At 43.0% G+C, this 19,437-nt stretch overlaps 4 protein-coding genes and 1 non-coding gene across 9 annotated transcripts; 4 read left to right on the top strand and 1 right to left on the bottom strand.

The window, feature by feature from the left end:
* The first annotated feature begins 258 nt into the window (after positions 1 to 258).
* LOC129581511 (sodium-independent sulfate anion transporter-like) lies at positions 259 to 5,175 on the top strand. Its single transcript, XM_055472637.1, has 7 exons — positions 259 to 896; positions 1,876 to 2,083; positions 2,351 to 2,522; positions 2,592 to 2,734; positions 3,300 to 3,519; positions 3,587 to 3,763; positions 3,947 to 5,175. The coding sequence occupies exons 1-7, from the start codon at positions 540 to 542 to the stop codon at positions 4,863 to 4,865; spliced, it is 2,196 nt and encodes a 731-aa protein (XP_055328612.1). The 5' UTR covers positions 259 to 539; the 3' UTR covers positions 4,866 to 5,175.
* Positions 3,109 to 3,180, top strand: Trnap-ugg (transfer RNA proline (anticodon UGG)). The gene has a single exon. It is a non-coding gene; the product is annotated as a tRNA-Pro (tRNA).
* LOC129581510 (WD repeat-containing protein 7-like) lies at positions 5,058 to 12,039 on the bottom strand. 3 transcript variants are annotated; one of them, XM_055472634.1, is made up of 17 exons: positions 11,714 to 12,039; positions 11,556 to 11,656; positions 11,419 to 11,497; positions 11,102 to 11,270; positions 10,679 to 10,872; positions 10,392 to 10,537; positions 10,256 to 10,282; positions 10,081 to 10,180; positions 9,740 to 10,006; positions 9,528 to 9,681; positions 8,647 to 9,396; positions 7,850 to 8,411; positions 7,164 to 7,703; positions 6,603 to 6,941; positions 6,148 to 6,396; positions 6,057 to 6,078; positions 5,058 to 5,896 (listed from the first exon to the last, which is right to left on the bottom strand). In XM_055472634.1, exons 1-17 carry the CDS (start codon positions 11,879 to 11,881, stop codon positions 5,411 to 5,413), a joined length of 4,353 nt encoding a protein of 1,450 aa, XP_055328609.1. In that variant the 5' UTR covers positions 11,882 to 12,039; the 3' UTR covers positions 5,058 to 5,410. The 3 variants fall into 3 exon arrangements, with proteins under 3 accessions (XP_055328609.1, XP_055328611.1, XP_055328610.1); XM_055472636.1 differs by lacking the exon at positions 11,556 to 11,656 and having other exon boundaries at positions 11,714 to 11,776; XM_055472635.1 differs by lacking the exon at positions 10,256 to 10,282 and having other exon boundaries at positions 5,059 to 5,896.
* Positions 12,040 to 12,161: 122 nt separating this feature from the next.
* LOC129581513 (uncharacterized) lies at positions 12,162 to 13,670 on the top strand. Its single transcript, XM_055472638.1, has one exon. The coding sequence runs from the start codon at positions 12,382 to 12,384 to the stop codon at positions 13,408 to 13,410; it is 1,029 nt and encodes a 342-aa protein (XP_055328613.1). The 5' UTR covers positions 12,162 to 12,381; the 3' UTR covers positions 13,411 to 13,670.
* An 814-nt stretch (positions 13,671 to 14,484) lies between these two features.
* Positions 14,485 to 19,130, top strand: LOC129582050 (uncharacterized). Of its 3 annotated transcripts, none has more exons than XM_055473438.1 (5): positions 14,485 to 14,669; positions 15,033 to 15,283; positions 15,421 to 15,653; positions 15,740 to 17,082; positions 18,926 to 19,130. In XM_055473438.1, exons 1-5 carry the CDS (start codon positions 14,494 to 14,496, stop codon positions 18,975 to 18,977), a joined length of 2,055 nt encoding a protein of 684 aa, XP_055329413.1. In that variant the 5' UTR covers positions 14,485 to 14,493; the 3' UTR covers positions 18,978 to 19,130. The 3 variants fall into 3 exon arrangements, with proteins under 3 accessions (XP_055329413.1, XP_055329415.1, XP_055329414.1); XM_055473440.1 differs by having other exon boundaries at positions 14,945 to 15,283; XM_055473439.1 differs by having other exon boundaries at positions 14,911 to 15,283.
* Positions 19,131 to 19,437: the final 307 nt, after the last annotated feature.

The raw sequence follows: 19,437 nt of genomic DNA, 5'->3' as shown, positions 1-19,437 counted from the left end.
ATTATTTTTCCGATAAGCACGCGGAAATTAATGTGTTGCATTGTATACAAAATGATATATTATGATAAACTTAAATTCTATGCAAAACAACACTTACGCAGAAAACAAAATTTGTTACTTATTATAATATTATAGTACAAAGTACGAGTACATGGATGTGAGTCACGCACATCGCATCCGGTAACTTCCGGTTTACTACCGAGATGCAGACCGCAGTGCACGTAAACAAGACCACGTATCGGTTGCGTCGGTGGTTGTTATCGTGTCCTGCCGTGTCTGTGCTTCAGCCAGACATGCCAAACGGATTTTATGAATGAGTTTATCGTAACATCGTAACTTTATTGTTCTTGTGATAACAAAAGCCGGACGCTGGTCTCTTAGTAAATTAATGAAAATAAGTTATCTGTTATCGCCTACAAAGTCAACTGCATAAATTGTTTGTTGTGTTCACGCATTGCATTAATTACAGCCTTAGAATTGTCCAATCAAATCAGAATCTGGATGCAGGACTCAGCGGTGTTGTTACGCTTTAGTCTCTTATGGATGAACCGGTGCTGATCCGTTTTGCGACGAAACCCGCAGACGCCTACAGCCCACAACCTGATCAAAATGGCAAACGCCCCTCACTGGGCAGTGATGCGGATGCATGGATGCTGCATTCCGAAGTGCGCACGACGCGAACATATGGCGGTCCGTTGAGTGTGTCGGATGTGGTGGGGACATTGCGACGGTGTTGTTGGCTGCGGACATGGCAGCGACGACTGCCCATCTCGTTGTGGATTAGGAAATATTCATGGAAAGACCTAAAGGGAGACTTCATTGCGGGCGTAACGGTCGGTCTGACGGTAATCCCCCAGGCCCTGGCCTACAGCGCCATTGCGGAACTTCCCCTCGAGGTAGGAAAACTTTTCTGATTTCAGGTTTTTTTAGCGGTTTGTCAATTGTTGTCGAATGCTTCTTCGGTATATGCTTGTTATCTTGTGCTTCACGGATTAGACAGCTGTCAGTTTCCGCGCACTAGCTCTTCGATTGCTTTCCCGAATCAGTTTGGTTGTACTTTGTAGAAACATCTGAAGATCTCGAGAAATAAATTTTCCTCTTTCCTTAGCTCAAAATTGTGGGATTCAGATTGAATTCCGATTGTTGCGTCGGATATAATAATCATATATTAACGTCACACTCTTGCAGTTCGTCGATATTTCGATAACTGTTCAGTACAATATTGGGTTATTTGATATACTTCTAGCTTTAATTTTATGATGTACTGGTTCTTCGACTTAAATAATTTTCATTACTGGATGGTGTAGTTAAAATTCGGAAGCTGACAGTTTTCACGTTAGTTTATTAAATAACCGATCTGCGTAAAAAGGATAGTTTTTTCTGACCAGTTAAATCGCTTTTACAGGATGTTTTATTGTTTTAGTCTTTGTCGTCTCCTTTTCACAGTCGTTCCGTTGTTGTATGCAGTTTGCATAAGACACGCTGTGCATGCGATGCAGTAATCTTTAATTTCACTAAAGTTCTGCGTTATTTTGGTTACTTTTAGATGTACATCATTGGTGGGTTGCTTTTTCGTTGTACGTATTTGCAGTTTATGTTACTTTGTTATATTCGACATAATAAAAGCATTCACTAGAACATAAAAATGCACTAAGTCATCTAAAACTGTACTTACAGCTGCAAATTTTTGCGGTGGTTAGTCACGAATATGATTAGCGACAAGTTCTTGTTCAGGTAGTGCATTTAGTCGTCTCTATATTCCAGCTATCAGCTACGATTCCTTGAAAATGTGAATCTGCCTCTGTATTCCTTGAGAAATTAACGTCGATATGCTAGTGTTTTAATAACATCGTTTTGACCGGACTTTCTTCGCAGTATGGACTTTACTCAGCCTTCATGGGATGCTTCATGTACACTTTGTTTGGCACGTCGAAAGATGTGACACTGGGCCCAACTGCCATTATTTCTCTACTGACCGCGGAATCCTTTCCGAAGAATGCCGGGCTGTCGAAACCACAGTATGCGATATTTCTCTGCTTCTTCACGGGCGTATTCCAGTGTTTGATGGCCATATTCAATCTTGGTACGGCATGAATTTGTAATTGTGGATATTAGTGTAACTGTAACCTGACAATGAGAGTCGAACGTTTTTTTTAAATTCGACTTCGATCTTGCCACACGGCAGCACCGTGTTGTGCTTGATAAACGGTTAAATACTGTAAATAAAAAACTGTTTTGCTCTAGAGTGTATGAGATTTCTTTTAGGATTCAGATTGTTTTTTGTGGTTTGACCGCATCCGGCGTTAGTATCACTCGAATAAATTGTTATGTAATCTTATTGATTTTTTAGGTTTTTTAATTAACTTCGTCTCCGCTCCCGTCATCAGTGGATTTACCAGCGCCAGTGCTTTTATTATTATGTACGGACAATTAAAGAGCATCTTGGGAGTGTCGTTTGGGAAAAGCACTGATGGGGTGTTGGAGCAGACAGCGGGTTATCTGAATACTATCTGGAACATTAAGTATTAACGAAACTGCTGGATTTGCTCGTTTTAGCGTCTGCATGGTGATGAGATTGGGTTTATTGATAGTGGTTGGGATGTGCTGATGGGTGTAAGCTGCATGGCTATCCTGCTTGTGTTAAAGGGATTGCGCCTGCCTCGTCGACATGGTCAGAAATCCAAGTCACCTTTGTACACATATGCTCGCGAAACACTGAGGCTTATATCAGTTGGTAAGTGGTCTGATCAGCTCTAAAAATGGATTTACTAATTGTACAATTATAGATAAATTACATATTTTAAGATGTAAATAAAGAGCGAAACGGATGAACTTGAGAAAATATAATCACAAGATGGCTTTATTGCATGTTTCATACGTCAGATTACGTGTCGTTAATTAATATTAGTGGGCTTGTTTGATGGTTTATGGTTTTCCTGCGGCGGAACACAAGGCTTACCCTAGTGATTAGTGATTGCAATCACACGTTTTTTCTGAGTCAAACCCAGTGTAGCGCGAGACGGAGAAGCGTACTACGGAGTGCGGATTCAGCATTAAAACGCACGTTGCACACACGCTTTGACAAGAACAGTATCGTATGTTACATACGGGTCAGTAGTCTAGGGGTATGATACCTGTTTTGGGTACAGGTGGTCCCGGGTTCAATTCCCGGCTGGCCCCAGTTTTTTTCTCTTTTTAGGCTTCTTTTATCGCACGTCGTTGTTATTGACATTTTTTTATGGTTTATAATGATCTAAACTATATCTTTTGAATAACTACTGTTTAAATTGCGCTTGCAGCTCGCTATGGAATTGTGGTGATTGTAGCTGCTGGAATTGGTTATTTCTTGGAAGAATATTTTCCGATCTTACATTCCGTAACTTTAACCAAAGACGTGGAAGCGGGATTACCCAATTTTACCGTACCCGAATTTTCATTTAACAACCAAACGTTCCGAGAAGTGTTTGTGGATATGACCCCCGGTATAGCAGTTGTATCCCTTGTTGGCGCCATGGAGAGGTAGGCACGGTGCACCACTACACTACGTTAGACGAGCACATTGTATACCGCTTGCTTGTTATTGCAGTATTGCCATTGCAAAAGCATTTGCGCACCAGTTCCAGTATAACATTGATCCTACGCAGGAATTTCTGGCCTTGGGCATGGCTAATTTCCTGTCATCTTTTGTTTCTTCGTACCCTGTAACCGGAAGCTTTACCAAATCAGCACTGAACGCGCAGAGTGGTGTGCGCACACCCATGGGGTTGGTGTAGAATTCTGGAAGCAGAACTTGATTTTGAACGGCATATAACAAGCTCAGTTCCATATTGAAAGAATTTGTAGTAAATTAAGCAGCTGTAGCCGAGATGAAGACTTGCAAAGAAATTACGAGATCTTGTATTATTCATAGGCCATAAGAGCAGATTTATACCTGTATCCCTTACAGGTGCGTGTTTACTGGAGCATTTGTCCTCGGTTCTTTGAGCCTGCTGTCCAGTTCTTTTCGTTACGTTCCCAAAGCTGCACTAGGTGCTGTGATTATCTGCGCAGTTAGCGTCATGTTCGAATTCAAGATTTTCCGTGATCTTTGGCTGTTGAATAAGAAAGAGCTCATTCCGTTGATTATGACCATCGCGGTAGGCGTGATCTTTGGTGTGGATTTCGGCCTGTTAGCGGGAATTATCGGCGCCTTGTTGCTGCTGCTGTATCCATTAGCGCGTCCGGCTATCGATGTCGAACATCTGACGAAAACCTACACACCGGCGCCTATAACGTACACCGACATTACTTCAGGACGGCAGATCTTGGAGGTCACTGTCACGCCCCACGGTGCACTGTATTTCCCCTCGGGTGAATACATCAAAGAGTTTTTTGAAGAAGATATTTTTCCGCAAAACGGTTTGGAGAAGATGCGCGTTACGGATGCCGACGGCGCGGACGCCATCAGCCCGGTGCTGCTCCCGGAAGGACTGGTTTGCAGCGTGGATGAAGTGATTGTGTTCAACGGGATCCATTTGATCAACTCCGATTACACGACACTCCGGGCGCTGCGGGCTATTGTCATGAAGTGTCGCAAAGCCTGTAAGACACTCAAATTCATCAACACCCCGATGAAAATCTTGCGAATTGTTCTGCCGAAAGAGGTGCGAGAACAGGTGAAGTGGCCCGATAAAGAAGAAGGCCAAGCGATTGTGGTGAATTTTAGCCAGTCGTTACCGGAAAAGCTGGCGTCGGTGTCGCTGAATGTGGAGGACGGTGAGAGCCGGCGGGGATCCAGTGAAGATAATCGACGGGAAGGGGAGGAATCTATGGTTGTGGCTAGTAGTACAGCGCAGTTGGAAGTCACTTCGAAATCTCTTCCTTAAGTATTGTATATGGTTTTTTTAAAGACAGAGTAGTTTAACTCATTCCCAGAATTTACTTTTTTAAAATTTTTCCTTGTAATTGTTCTGTAATGCGTTTTATATTTCCATGACCCAGGCTTCCATTGAGTTTGTTCCAATTTTTTTTGTATGAGGATTTACCGTTCTTCCCTTTTATACCGGTCTAATTAAGGATTGCTTTTTTTACAGAGCTGTTGTTCAATATACTTCGAAAGCGCTGATTTGTTTTCTGTAAAACTTGCATATGAAGACATGAGTGAAAACCTGATAAAAGACCCGTATAAACACAAAAACGGAATTGTCATTCACAAATTACAACAAATAAAACCAAATAAAACTTCACAGGGTCGCTCAAAAACGCATTAAATTTGCATAAGACTTAGAAAACAACAGCATCACAAACAAAAATTGTCCACACAGCTGCTTCTGAATAAAACATGTTCACAAACCACAAACGGAATGCATACCACATGAAGATTCATTATTACCAGTGCAACGGTTCCACACAATCACCAGCTGAACACCGCTCAAAGGGAGAACTTTTCTTCCTTCCCATTAATCAGCATACACAACACGTCCTTATTAGTAATCCAGCGCAATCGTGCTAGCCGATATTCCATATGTTCCTTCAATTCAGGCCAGTTCTGCCACAGCACCGTATTGGCTTTGCAGGTTTTAACACAGCGCGGCTGTGTGGAGCCCAACCCGAACAGTGTAGCTCCAATCTGCCAGAACAAAAGCTTGCCTTCACGGAGAGAAAAGCTAGCGAAATGTTTGCCGTCTGGTGCAAATTCAATGGCCGCCACCGCCAACCCGTGTCCGCTGTACGATTGGACTTTCATTCCACGCAATTCGTAAATGAAAACTCCACCCTTTTTCGATCCAACCGCTACCCGACGATTTTGTTTGCAGTAGGCTACCATTGGGAAGCGACCAATGGGAGGGAACAGTTCAACGAGACCGCTGTTTTTGATACGACCTGGATCCAGGCAGTGAATTACGACATCGATTACCTAAAGCAAATCGTACCAGCGTAAGTTCAGCAATTCAAGCAAATAATCCATCTAAATACAGAAGTGCTAAATTTTTCGACACTACTAAACTGAAAGAAACCCAAAATTAGGACAAAATATCATCAACATTCAGTGAGCAAGCGCATACACTATTACTTACCTCGACAATAAGATCGGCAACACTAAAAAGAAAAATCATGAATCGACCGACATATGTTTGTGCAAAATATTTTTAAACACGATAGGCTTACCTCTGGGGATTCTTATTTATCAGCAGATCCAACGTTCGCAGCAGTTCTTCTTTAGCGCGTACAATTACGGCGTTGTTCAGATTGATGTTCAGCGTTTGCGCACTTTGAATTAAGGAATTATGGCGGGTAATTTCCATATTGGTGACTGTAATAAAGACCGGCGGTCGGGCTGAGGCTATCATGTCCAATGCTTGCCGTGCAGCACGAGCCATATCGGCTGCTGGTGTCAATGGTACCGAAGCAGGAAGACTGAAAGAAAGCCTCAAGTAAGTAAGTACCCCACGACCTGTCTTCTCTTTTACGTAACCCAAACGTTTAGAATATGGTGCGTCTTCTAAAAGCGTAAATATATTATATGTTTATTGTCTGAATAACTATAATCCCTTTATGTCACCCAAATACTGCAAATTATCAATGTGATGTAAATTATTGCAGCCGGCAGAGTAAGTAAGTACTTTGCGGGTGGTCGTTCCACATCCAGGGTCAACCGTAACAGGGATAGCAGTACATGTCCGACATCCAGAAACGGTTCCCATACCACGAAACCGCGACCCAGCAGATCCACAGCGGAACGTCGTAAGGAACTATAAGGCTGCAGTTTCTCGTCTTGATTCACCACGATATAGCTCAACGCTTTCCCCACGAGGCGAATAACCGGGTCGGTAAACTGCAGGTTGTCCGGGCGCCCGGTTGGCGTCCTGTCTCCAGTTGGAGTTCGTACGGGCGATAGGGTTTCCGCTCCAAATTCAGCTCCGATGATACCCAACAACAAAATCGCAACGCTCTGCTTTTTCCTGAAAGCACGAAGAAAAATTGAAAAGCTGTTCATGTTGGTCAAGCGGCGATCGATAAAATGAAAACAATGCTTTACAAAGCATCTCAAAGCATCACAAACAAGACAGCAAAAAAACCAACCACTTCAAGTATAGAAAATCTTTGAATGCAATTTATCTAACCGAAACACTAAACAAACAGTGAGTTATAAAACAAGATTTACAACCACCTTAAGCAGTCACCTGTATTCGACTGAATATATACTGGGCAAATTAGGATCCGTTGCAAGCAGCGGATCATTCTGCAGATCCTCAAAATCATCATCTCCACCAGCCTCAGGAGCATTCTCCGAAGCAGGAGTTTCAGCCACGGCAACCGGGGGAGGCATCGGTCTGACTTCGAATACAGGGGGTTTTTCACTTTCTTGGAAATTCGGCAAGTAGACAGCCCATCTCTCGATCAGCCGCCGCCGGCCATGAGTGCCCATGCGTCGCAGTTCGGATAGGATCAAAGCCTGTGCACCTGTGCGAATCTCCAGGCAGCGGTCCTGCCAGCGCCGAATGAGAATCTCCACATCCGGTGGTTTATAGTTTTCGTAACCGAGGCGTTCGGACAGCAGTACACAATGCATAGCCGTCAACTGCGACCAGGTTTGCTTGATCAGAGCTTGCTGCTCCACGAATGTCTGAGCCACATCACTGGTGGTATACCCACCCAGACCCTGTGTGGCATCGGGAAGCCCAGAGGAAGTCACAGCCGAGGTGTCCATTCGGACCAACCGCCTATAAAATGGATCGTTAATCCGTAGAACACTGAAATTAACTCTATGCAACACACGGAAACAACCCCAGAATTTCTAGCAGAAATTCATAGTAATCTGTTTACAATATTTTCCGTCATTCTAATTTTTATTAGAGAAACAGCATACTTATGAAGTTTTCTTCGCTTTTCGTAATCCTGGTGGAAAGTCGCATTCTGGATATTCATCAGTGTATTAGCCACCGATACGATTGTCATCAGATGCACTGTGGTCAACGTTGACGATAGTGACCAATGATTGCGTGTCAGATTGGATAGCATATCGCGAATTCGTTCCTGTGGCTGCGGTAGTTCAATACTTTTGCGGTGCAATGGTGTGGGCAGCAAAAGGGTCATGAATCCAGTCTTGGACATAATGCCATAGTTAACCGCTTGCTTTGGTTGCAGCATGCCCAGTTTTTCTACACAGAGCTTATCCATTTCGTGATCCAGTCCCCATGCATAGAGCAATGATATCAGGATCTGCGCAACTTCCATGGCCATACTCATACCCTCTGGAGCGAAAGCGATGTGTTTTGCTGGCTTTGCTGCTTCGGCACCACCAGTCACACTTGCAGCACCCGGAATGACGGATGTGGATTTCCAATCGGATCCGGTTTTTGGCTCCATGCGAGGGGTGGCCTTGGCCGGATCGGAGGTCTCTCCACGGTTTTCTTCGGCCAATAATTGCACTAAAAATAACAGATTAGCAAATTTCTTAAATAAAACGAGGAAAATACCCTGCAAATGTTTTTCAAAAAACAGCAAAATTTTTTAAAAACTTATAATCGATGAAATCAATCAATCAATTTTTTCCTGATCCTCAAACACCTTTGTATGTTGACAAATCAACATAACTTAAATTTAATTAATTTATAAAAAGGCGGCAGCAGACAAGAAAGACACTTCTTCGAAATTTTGTCTTACGTATTAGTGCCTCAACGTCAAATAACAGCAGATGGTTTTCCTGATCCAGCGAGTTGCTTCGAACAGCTTGAACAGTCAAGGGGCAACCGAACCCTTTCGCCCAAGCCTCAACAGCCGCCGCAGAGTTCCCACCCGCAGCTGACATGTTTTTCAACCCAAGCTTGGCTGCTTGCCGCGCTGCATCCATATTGCGATGCTTTAACGCCCGGAAGAGATGCAAAGTCGGATTAGCCGCGATATCCTCACCGAATCCACCCGCCTCGCCAAGCTGCTCATCGCATGCTTTCATAATATCCTCTGCGGCGCTGCCCTGCACCACCCGATCCAAATGGCCAGTTTCCATCTGCCAAACATACACCGTGCCGTCGGAACACTGCACCAGGAGAAAATCGTCCACCGGACGCCATTTAACCGCCTGGATAGGAAATACATGCCGACTGGCCATCATGATGGCTTTGCGTTCCTTCAAACTCAGCAAAGCGACTGAATGATCGCTGGCTATAGAGCAAATACTATTCAAGACGCGAGTATTGCAGCCAGATGGAGGTGTCAGCAGCTGCAAGATCTCGCCAGCTTGGCATACAAATGTATGCTGGAGATGGCACTGGTATAAATCCCAAACACGCACCGTGAAATCTATGCCACCCGATATTAACATGCCTGGGTCATAACGGGGATCATCCTGATGAGGATACAACAGTGCCGTGACTTTGCCTTCGTGACCCCGTAAAATACGATAAACTGGCATTTCTGAAAGAAATGCGAATGAAAACAACGGAAAAAATCCCCAATAAGTAAAAAATTTTAAAAAACGCAGTAATTCAACTATAACACTATGACAGTCTAATCAAATGTACTCGTATACTCAGTGACTCACTTACCTGGGGTCTTTTTTCCAATAAAAAATTGAATGCACAATTTTTGCATTAGCGGGAGCATAATAATGGCACCGTCTTCCATTCCCAAAAACATTCTCCCGTGCATGGAAACGTACAGACTAGACGTAATTTTGAACGATCCGCCATCATCAAATTCCTGCAGAAGAGCATTCGTAAATCAGTTCCCCATCATGAAAACTCAGAAAAACACCAACCGCCCGGTCAATTATGCCAGGCTGCCGCCTGGTCAAACGATCCCATTCAGCGTCCATGGAGGTGATTTCAAAGGGTGCATGCTCAGTGACTTCCCCGCCACTGTTGATGAGGGCTGTCAACTGATCTTTGGTATATTCTGGGATGGCCCATACGGAAATCCGGCCCCGAGCATCGCCACGAATCACATAACTGGTCACGTGGAAAGGATACTCGCCAGTCGCCGAAGCTGACCGGAAAATAGTCCATGAAGGCTCGCAGGATAAAGGCTAAATAAAATTAATAAAGAACAACGCGATCAATGAATGGTTACAACTATTTCAATCTTCAATCAATCATTTACCGTAGCATTAGGAATTTTCAGGATTCCGAACAGCGAGCCACCCAACTCTTTTTCGCTTGTGGAGACTGTGCGCCGGAACTGCTGGTTGTTTGCATCCGAGCTAGAAAATCCAAGTAACAGCATCGGTTATCATTTCTAATTAAGCAAAGCAAAACATGCAGAAACCATCACCAACCCTGGAAACGGTACTCGCGCAACGCGTCTAGATCAAAAACAGGTAGCAGTCCATCATGCGACATAGCAAATAGAGGATAAGCCCATTCCTTCAACAGAACCCATTCACACTCAGCACACCCCACCGCAACACTTACTTGGCCGGAAGTCGATACAGATACGCTGTACCATCCGTGGCATAAATCACCACCTGTTCCGTGTTAAGGAAATCTCCGCCGCCCCAGTATAGTCCCTTGGGAACATGCGTGCTGCATAACAGAGAAAAATCCCCGGCATCGTAGATCTACAGAACACAACAAATTTTGCTAAAAACAGCAGATGGGTTTCTGAAAAAAATCAGAAGGGTACCAACACTCGAAATAGTGGTACAGTTTTTCTGTGCTTGTACTGCAAATTTTTCTGATTCTCACTTCCAGAAACTTACTTGCCACGTGGTTGGTGAAACGATTAACATAGTTCGTGGAAACGTCGGACAAGATTTAAGAGTCCAAGCATTCTGGACGCGCAACTGCTTAGATTCGTTTTCGAAGATGAATTCCCTTCCCTGACCGTTAAAATCTGGTGGAATGGTCCAAACTTTCATGGAGCCAGACAGAGACAGTCCAACCACCACGTCATCTGAAAAACATAATTGGAAGCAAATATGCAGAAGTCGCTCACTGATTAATACATTAATTTAATACATAGTACATTACCAAAATGTTGTTACAATAGTGTAATTTATTACAGTTCTTACAGAATCAGCATCAATAAATATTCTAAAATGTTTATTACATACTACAGAGTAGTATTTATATCGCATAAACTGGTTTTAATCGCTAAAGCTGTTTCGGCGAAATTCTCATACCTGCGGACTGGGCAGGCTTCATCACAATAACAGACGTGATCCAATCCGAATTAATTTTCGATGATAATCGAAAAAGCAGGCTGAGAGATGCAGCATCATAAACCATGATGTCTGGATAGTAGCCATTACAAAATATTTGTCCAGATCGTCGCCCGACCAAATTGTACGCCTAATGGAAGCGGAAAAAATTAGTGAGCCCAAAAACAAAGAAAACATATCTCTTTAAATTAATTCTAAAAAGATCAGAAATCCAAAAAACCTACTATAAAACTAAGCAGTCAGCCAGTGAAGGTACAACAAATTCTACCTACTCGTACCTGAGCCATCGTATGCACAAAGCCGCTAGTAACTGCTTCTGTGCAAGATGAGTCGTCCAGATCCCATAAACTCATCTCCCTACACAATCCCCGATAAAAGAAATATCAAAATGCAACCCATCCAAGGAGTAACTAACCCTGCTTCGGAGCAGCTGAAGAAAGATTTGGCAGCGGGCGAAAGCCATGCCAAACACGTGACGGCTCTGGTATGGCCCACGAAAATTCTGCTTGGCGTAGCCTACGAACAAACTAGCTGCCCGACAGTTGTATTCTTCATTAAGAAAGCTTAGTTCACCTTGAATGTGTTGGATTTCAAGTTCCAGAGGCACATCTGACCATCGTGGGAGCCCGTAACGCAGACATCCTGCTGCGGGGATATCAGGATGCTGGATATACAGTGAGTGGGGCAACGATTCCCCCATAATATGATAGGGACTGCCAACGAGCTCGATGCAGTCTGCATTTTGAAAGATCACAACACAAACAGTTGGAGGCGATCAGCAAGCTTCTCACATAATAGCTAAGACGGGACGACAACTACCTGCAGCAAGGAAGAAATTTTGACAAAGTAAAAACTGTAACAATATTGTGAGACTTTTAATTTTTTAACTTTTTTGTAAGTCGAGCAAAGTGCGAGTGCACTCAGTGCAGCGTACGCAATCAATGAGACTGCCGCACCGAAAGGTGGTGTTTAGTAGACAGAATCGCCGAGCGCTCAGCCGTTGTACTACGTCATGGAAATGGCGAAATGCGGCAGTCTACACTCTACAGACTCTAAAGTCTGAAGTCTACACCCTACAATCTTGAATTATTCATGTTCTGCTGGTGATCTCTTTTATTTTGTGGATTTTATTTGGATTTTATTGAGATGTTCTGGCAAGCCACTCGAAGCCAGTAGTAAAGAAGTTTTGAATACACAGAATTTTCAATTACCCGTTACCATCTAGTTTAACCTATTTTGCCATGGCCGAGTTGTCCCCTCGTCGACAGAGCCCGCGTTCTGCTTTAAAGCGCTCCCGATCTCTGACGCATCCTCTAAGCGAAGAAATCCGCGAACCCCTTCTTCCGCTGCAAGATGGAGAGGAAACCAGCAGTACGTCTGCTGCCACTAATCACTCGGAGCCACCACGTGCTACCATGGTGTTTAACGATGCAGAAGCGCGAGACAGCTGGTCGCGTCGCAGCTCTCCGCAGAGCAGCTCATCCAAGCTGCTGCGCCGCAGTTTCTCCCTGCCACGCTCCACATTCGATCCATCCCCTCGCCCATCAATGCCTGCTCTCAGTCAGTTTTCCAACTGGGATCAGTTATCTCAAGCCTCCACCAGCTCACCTCGATATTCCTCTCTATTCGCGCGCAAAGACTCAGTCATGCCGCGAGCTTCTTTAACACCACTGCATCGCGAACCTCTGGAGCGTTTCAATGTGGCACTGGAAGATTTCGTCACTGAGATGGTGCCTAATAATCTCTACGAAATCGCCTGCAAACACCTTCCACAGTTTACGAAATATTATGGCGATAATTTTGTTAAGTGTGTTGGAGGATGGATGGAACGCACCACTGACGATACCCTGAAAATGCTGCGCGAGAGCGCTGAAGTGGCTAGCATCGAGAAGGCGATAGAGATTGTGGCTCTCTCGAAGAGCGATCCCCTCGTCATTAAGGAACAGTTGCGCCTTGCTACGCCAGCGGGTGCTCTGGCTATGAGTAAAGTCCCGAAGATGGTGGCGAAAAATCTCCGATATCAACAGAAACTCTTGGATAAATTAAGGAGTGAAAAAGCTGAAAAAGAAGCCCTCGTGGCGGAAAAAGTGCAGCTGCTTATGGAACGACATCGCCGTCTGGAGCAGCAGCGCGGAAAGATTGAAGAAATGGTAGAACAAGTTAACGCATCGGGTAGCTTCGCTGCCTTGCTGGACGCCTACCGCCAGGACGTGCTCAGTGAGAAGTACCCAACCCTGGACAGCACTATTGATAAATGCTTTGATGAATGATCGGCATGTTCTTCGTTTTCTTATCAGCGGTATGTGCGTGCGGTATATTGGAAGTTCATGCTGAATTGTATAATTGTGTAAATATTTAGGGTTTTCGAGTTTCCTTTCTTTTTAATATGTCAGGCTTGATTACTTTCACTTTTGTGACGCTTTTCTAATACGGCTTTGCATTTTTCAAGAAAAGCAGTTAGCATCAAACGCGGTTGCTTAACTTGCTTTAGAGTGGTTTTTAATTATGCTGCAGTTATTAAACAGTTTTACAGTCGCTGGTGGTTTGGAGGTCAGTTTATCACAAACAGACAATTCGTTTTTCGTTTCTGCCATGGAAGTCAGGCAATTGCGGCGGCTGACATAAGCGTTCATACTTCATAAGCAGTTACATACGGACCATTGATATGGTGACGCTGTATGTAGAAATAACGGTGTATGTGGAAATAACTTTAAGAGAAATTCTCCATCAAATTTTTCTTAAAGTTATTCAAAAATATATCGCCCGTTCCGACTTACAGGAAACAATACAAAGATTGCTTACGAGTAACTGACCGTACCGATATTAGGAGATTCAAGCAAACCGGCAAGATCTATTTCAGTTTTTAAAACTACGGTATGCTCGACATTCACCAAACCCAACACAGAAATAAAATACTAGAGTAGAAACTATAAGCTATGCGGGATCGGTTGAGGATTTCTTTCGTGCACCTTCGTTGGCGAACTTCTCAGCATGTTCCTGTTCGTCAGCATCTGCACCAGCAAGATTCTGCATAATAAAAATAAAAATTATCATTTCCAGCCATTACACACTACGCAAAAACATTAAATTGCTGGTGTTAGGTCAGTGGTTAGTGAGTAAGTACTAAGTACTGGTTACCCATGACATTTGCAGTCCTTCCGGTGCTTTCGCTAACTCTAAATAATGTTCCTTATTTGCCACATCTGTTCCTGCATTTGTTTCCATCCCTTAGATTTCTATTTGCACACCCCAAAAAGACATATTTGAAAAGAAAAAGCGATACACACATGAGGCACGTAATTACATTTTAATATATGAGGCACAATTAAGGCGTGTACGAAAAGGTCACAAGAATGAAGAATGGCCGCATGCTGATCTGCTCTACCCGCGATCATTTCATTTTTGTTCATTCTGCACAAAATGGAATATCGGTTACAGTGAGAGCAGTTCGATTTTTTGCTGTGACCAAAATAACTATGGTTTTCAGGCCCGTCTCTAGCTTTTGGGAACCTCGCGTCAGCTGTACCAGGTGGGAAAAGTCCGAAAATTTTGGGGAAAACATAGAAAAGTGGCTCAATAAAAAACCCACTTTTCTATTGTAATGCTCGATGCGCCAGCACCCGTGCGCCCGCGCCAGTCCCATTTTCATGCGCCAGCTTCCGCACGGCACATGATTTCCCGTTTTCTCCCTCCGGGAAGAGGGGCACACTGAGACTGGCGTGGAGATTTTTAGTTTAAAATTGCGTGATGTGTTCCTTACATATAGCCAGACTGATAATGTTGGTATTGAGGCAATAATCGTAGCTCCGATTTATTGGCGTACATTTTGCGAGCTGTGCTCAAATTGCAACAATTTGCTTACGATTTCTTTCCGCCAAATTCGAATGGATAGAAGAGTTGCAAAGATCGAAGAAGAAGCTGCACTTATTTTCTACAGTTTAGAAAACTTAAAGGATATTAGTTTTCGTGAGATACCCTCCCAGCCAGACAACCAGTACAAACCTCAACTGAGAAACGAATCATCTGTTGCCAAAAGCAGCGAAGACATTTTCGAATTCGAAAAGGTTACAGATGATGGTGCTGTGGAACCGAGCGCAGGGGAATTCCCAGTGCACGATCCGGAGTACACCATTACTCAACAAGGTAAAAGCAATGAGTTTTGTAAATTAATGCCACTGCCCCTGAACGGCTATCTGTAGCTACCACAGAATAATTATCACTAATTTTGGAAAAATCACTGAATTGAAATCACATTATAACGAAATCAAAATTAACTATAGGGGAAATTAGCGAAGAAATGGAAATTCAGAAATCCAGAGATATTTTCGAATACAACTTCAATCCACCGAACGAGAGCGACGTGGATGCTTCCACCGATCATAACATTACAATTCTACCCAACCCCTCACGTCCATCTGAAGAATACTCGATCCAGTCGCAAACAGACCGATTTCCCTCGGAATCCAGTCAGCAACGCGAACTACTGATTGTTCCATCACAGCGATTCAAAAAGGTAACTTTTAAGCTTGTTAACGTTTCGGGAAACCAGCCGCTGGTATTAATAAGTAATAACCTAGCATACAATTCTTTTAATTTGAGGTTACACACAATGTGACGGAGAATGAGCAACGCATTGATGAACTGGATCGACGTATAAAAGTTTACGTTATTGATGCGTTCGAATCCCAGAAAAGTTGCGTGGAAAACCTCATGGACGAGAAACGAAACAACTGTGCAATACGCATTCAGCATCTGCTGGCAGCTAGAAGTTTCCAAAAGGTCATCGGCATAATCCGACGAATGCAGGTTGTTTTTAGTTTACGGGATATCGACATGGCTGTTGTGGGCAACTGCGCCTTTAATTTGCTGGATTATAAAACGGCTATACTTTGGTTCAGCGACGCCGTTGTGCTTTCGGATGGAAAGATGGACTTCTCCGATCGTTGCGCCGAATGCTACTTCCGTCTAAGTGCCATGTACAGCCAAAGCGGCAATAGTCATCAAGCACTTCTTCATTTGCGAAAAGCAATTTGTACGTTTCCTAACAATTTAGCGTATCACCAAGCGCTAATTAATAAGTACATCGAGCAGAAAAATTATAAAGATGCTGTTCTGGCAATTGAGGACGCTGTTAAAACATCACAAAGTGACAAAGTTGTGGTCAGCAATCTACTGCACCAGGAAGCCGCTTTATTAGAAAATATGGAAATGTTGCCGGAGATGTACGAGTGCTTGAGTAAATCCTTGCAAGCCAATCCCAGCAACGAAGCAGCAATGGATCTGCATCACCGTTTGCTAAACATGCAACAGCAGCTGCTACAGGACGCGCGGAAACTCTTCACCATCCAACGGTATCATGCCGCTAGGAATAAAGTACAGGAATTAATCCGTCATAATCCACAACATATACAAGGCTTATTCCTGATTGCGAAGATATTCCGCAAACAAAATGATTTCTGGTCGGCTGTGGAGATGCTCGAGCTCATCCTCCGCAATGTCAATCTCACGGATGCAGAAAAGTCATCGTCCGTATTGTACGAAGTTGTTCTGCTATTGAATGACTGCGGAGTAGAATTCTTGTCCACCGGAAATGCTACTGCAGCTGTTGCAGTATTTGAAACGGCAGTAAAAATAGTGGAAAAGTCCGCGATGTTGGATGTGGAGCAAATTTATATATTGAAATTTACCATGTATGCAAACTACGGCACAGCCATGGAAAAGGCAGGAAATGTGCGGGAAGCGAAGGTTATGTATGAAAAATCCGCTGAAATTCTGACGTTACTGACGCAGAACACTTTCCAAGGAACCTCTTTGTCGTTTGCCGGTTTAGTTCGAAACCATCGGAACAAACTCTTGGATGCGATTAGTCGCGTGGAAATGAAGTCAACTCATCGCAGTCGGCTACAACAACAGCAAATACGAAGACTGACCAATTACGACAGGTACTTCTATTGCGTTTTTCTGCGTTATCATTTACAATAACATTAATTTTACGGTTATCGTATCTTGTTTTGTTATAATTGGCTTACAAGTCAGTACAGATACATACTCTTCTGAAGACATTAGGTACTTTCAGTTCTGACTGCCTTTTGATAATGCAGGCCAACGGGCTCTGCGTCATGGTCCTATGTGTCATTCAGAGATAACGCAAGCGTTGTGCATTGGTTTGTTGCAACAGTCAACACATGCCCACTTTAAGGCAACATTGCCCAACGGTAAATCTAGTCTCGACTAGATTTTCCGTTGGGCATCGTTGACTTATCCATGCATTGCGCGTATTACACGGTGTACACGGTGAGTGCAATGCAAATGCACTGCATTGCACGTCAATGCTGTTATACTGTACTGTTATCGACGCTGTGTAATAACAAATTTAGATTTAACATAATTACGAACGCAGAGAGATGCATATGCAGATGCATATGCATATGCTACCATTGATTTAATGACTTCGAGATGGCATTCATTACTAATTAGGTGGTAATTTCGTGCAATAATTATCAATTAAGCAATATTAATGCTAACTAGGTAGTCATTCAAGACGGCAGTAATTAGCTTTAGTACCAATGTATTGCAGATACAAGTAATTAGATCATTAGATCTACAGTAACATTTTCGCGCTCCTTTTTTGCATGTGCGATGGGAAGATACATAAAGTACATGCACTCGGTTGTTTATCAACAGGCTGACTTAGTGTAAGTTCGGTCATTCACTTATCGCGGCAGTGACAGTTGTTATGTTATCGCATTATTGGGTAGTTTTTTACGCGCCTTTTGTTGTTACTCACTGCCACTTGGCTTTTGGTAAATCTGACTTGCGGTAAGCCAACAGAAATGAATCTCTATATTATGTTCTTCAGTTACTACCGTTATAGGGCTATAATTTTGCAAACTGATATCGAAGCTACGCAAGTAGTTGAGATGGTGCTTGATTCAATTTTGTTGCATTATAACACATAATTATACAGTCCTTGTCTTGCTCTTAAAACTTGCGTGCTGTAAATTTCATGAAATGAATTATCGCTTTTAAGGAAAATATGCAAGAATATTTATTGCGTTTTCAGAAAAATATGCAGGGCGTTATACGGTTCAAATGGTGCCATGAAGTTCAATAATATTACTTATCGTTAATATAGACATACACAGAAATTGTAATTGAGATTTGATCGCATCCTCTACGCGCTGTTTTTATTTGCCGGTTATAAATAATTATTCTCAAAATTAAATCCTTTTGGATGCGGTAAAAGCGTTATCGCGTATGAGAATTTATTCGCCATGCGTAGCCCATAATTATACAATAAGAGTATATGCACTAATATGTACATACCGGTGCATATGCGGCAGCATTTGCGGGTTTCATTTGCGACTCTCTGACACGTGCCGCTAACTTCTTGTATTATAGCTTTGGCGAGGCAAACCGTGCCATACTGTGCACAATTTTTGAATCAGGGTGTTTGTACAGTATCATATTACGCTATGCAGTTTGTTCTACCGCAGTATCGCAAACAAAACTTACAGTCTTTCAAAACTTTACAGTTTGCAATGAAAAAATTTGAGTATTAATTTGCACACTCTTTGGCCTGTCTATTTGTGGCATTTTCAAGGAATGACGATAGCAAAGAGTTTATCAGACTGTTGTCTATCTAGTTGGAAATTTCAATAGAATAACCGCATCTCAAAACTTATCTGTTTCCGCTGTTTTGGTTGCAGTTTTAATTTTCCATTAACTGCTAGTTGCTCTGCCTGTTTGTTTTTGGTTCATTTGGAAGAATGTCTTTCTACGTAGGCGCAGTTATGGCGCGACTGATGCCGCGTCTACAAGCAGCCAAAAATATTAAAACACTCTCCATAATGGAGAATCCGGGCGATTGGGAGCGCTTTCAACGATTACGGGCGCAACCGCATCGCACACGCTTTGGAGCTGGTATGGCCATGATGGTATGCGGCGGAGGAGTTGCTCTGGGATTTTGGCTTAGCCAGAAATTTGCTGAGTTTCTGGAAATCAGTGAGATATTTATTCCAGATGATGAGGATGATTAATATTCAATGGTAAGTAATTAACATTTAATGGTCAGCAGTGAAATGTGAATCATAAATCCATGCTTGGCTCCAGGAAGATAACACTTGGATCGAGCACATTTCCTAAACAGGAAAATCAACACCTTTCCGGCTTCTACAGTCTATCTGAAATCCTTTGCATAATTTTAGTAAATTTTAAAAATAACGTAAATCGTTGGCCAGAAAAGAAGTTTGATTTGATCTGTGCTCAAGTAGACAACATTGATCATACGTACGACA

This window comes from Paramacrobiotus metropolitanus, unplaced genomic scaffold (assembly GCF_019649055.1).
Source record: "Paramacrobiotus metropolitanus isolate TYO unplaced genomic scaffold, Prichtersi_v1.0 Parri_scaffold0000006, whole genome shotgun sequence".
In the NCBI taxonomy this organism is placed as follows: Eukaryota; Metazoa; Tardigrada; class Eutardigrada; order Parachela; family Macrobiotidae; genus Paramacrobiotus; species Paramacrobiotus metropolitanus.
This window is presented reverse-complemented; position numbering and strand designations above follow the sequence as displayed.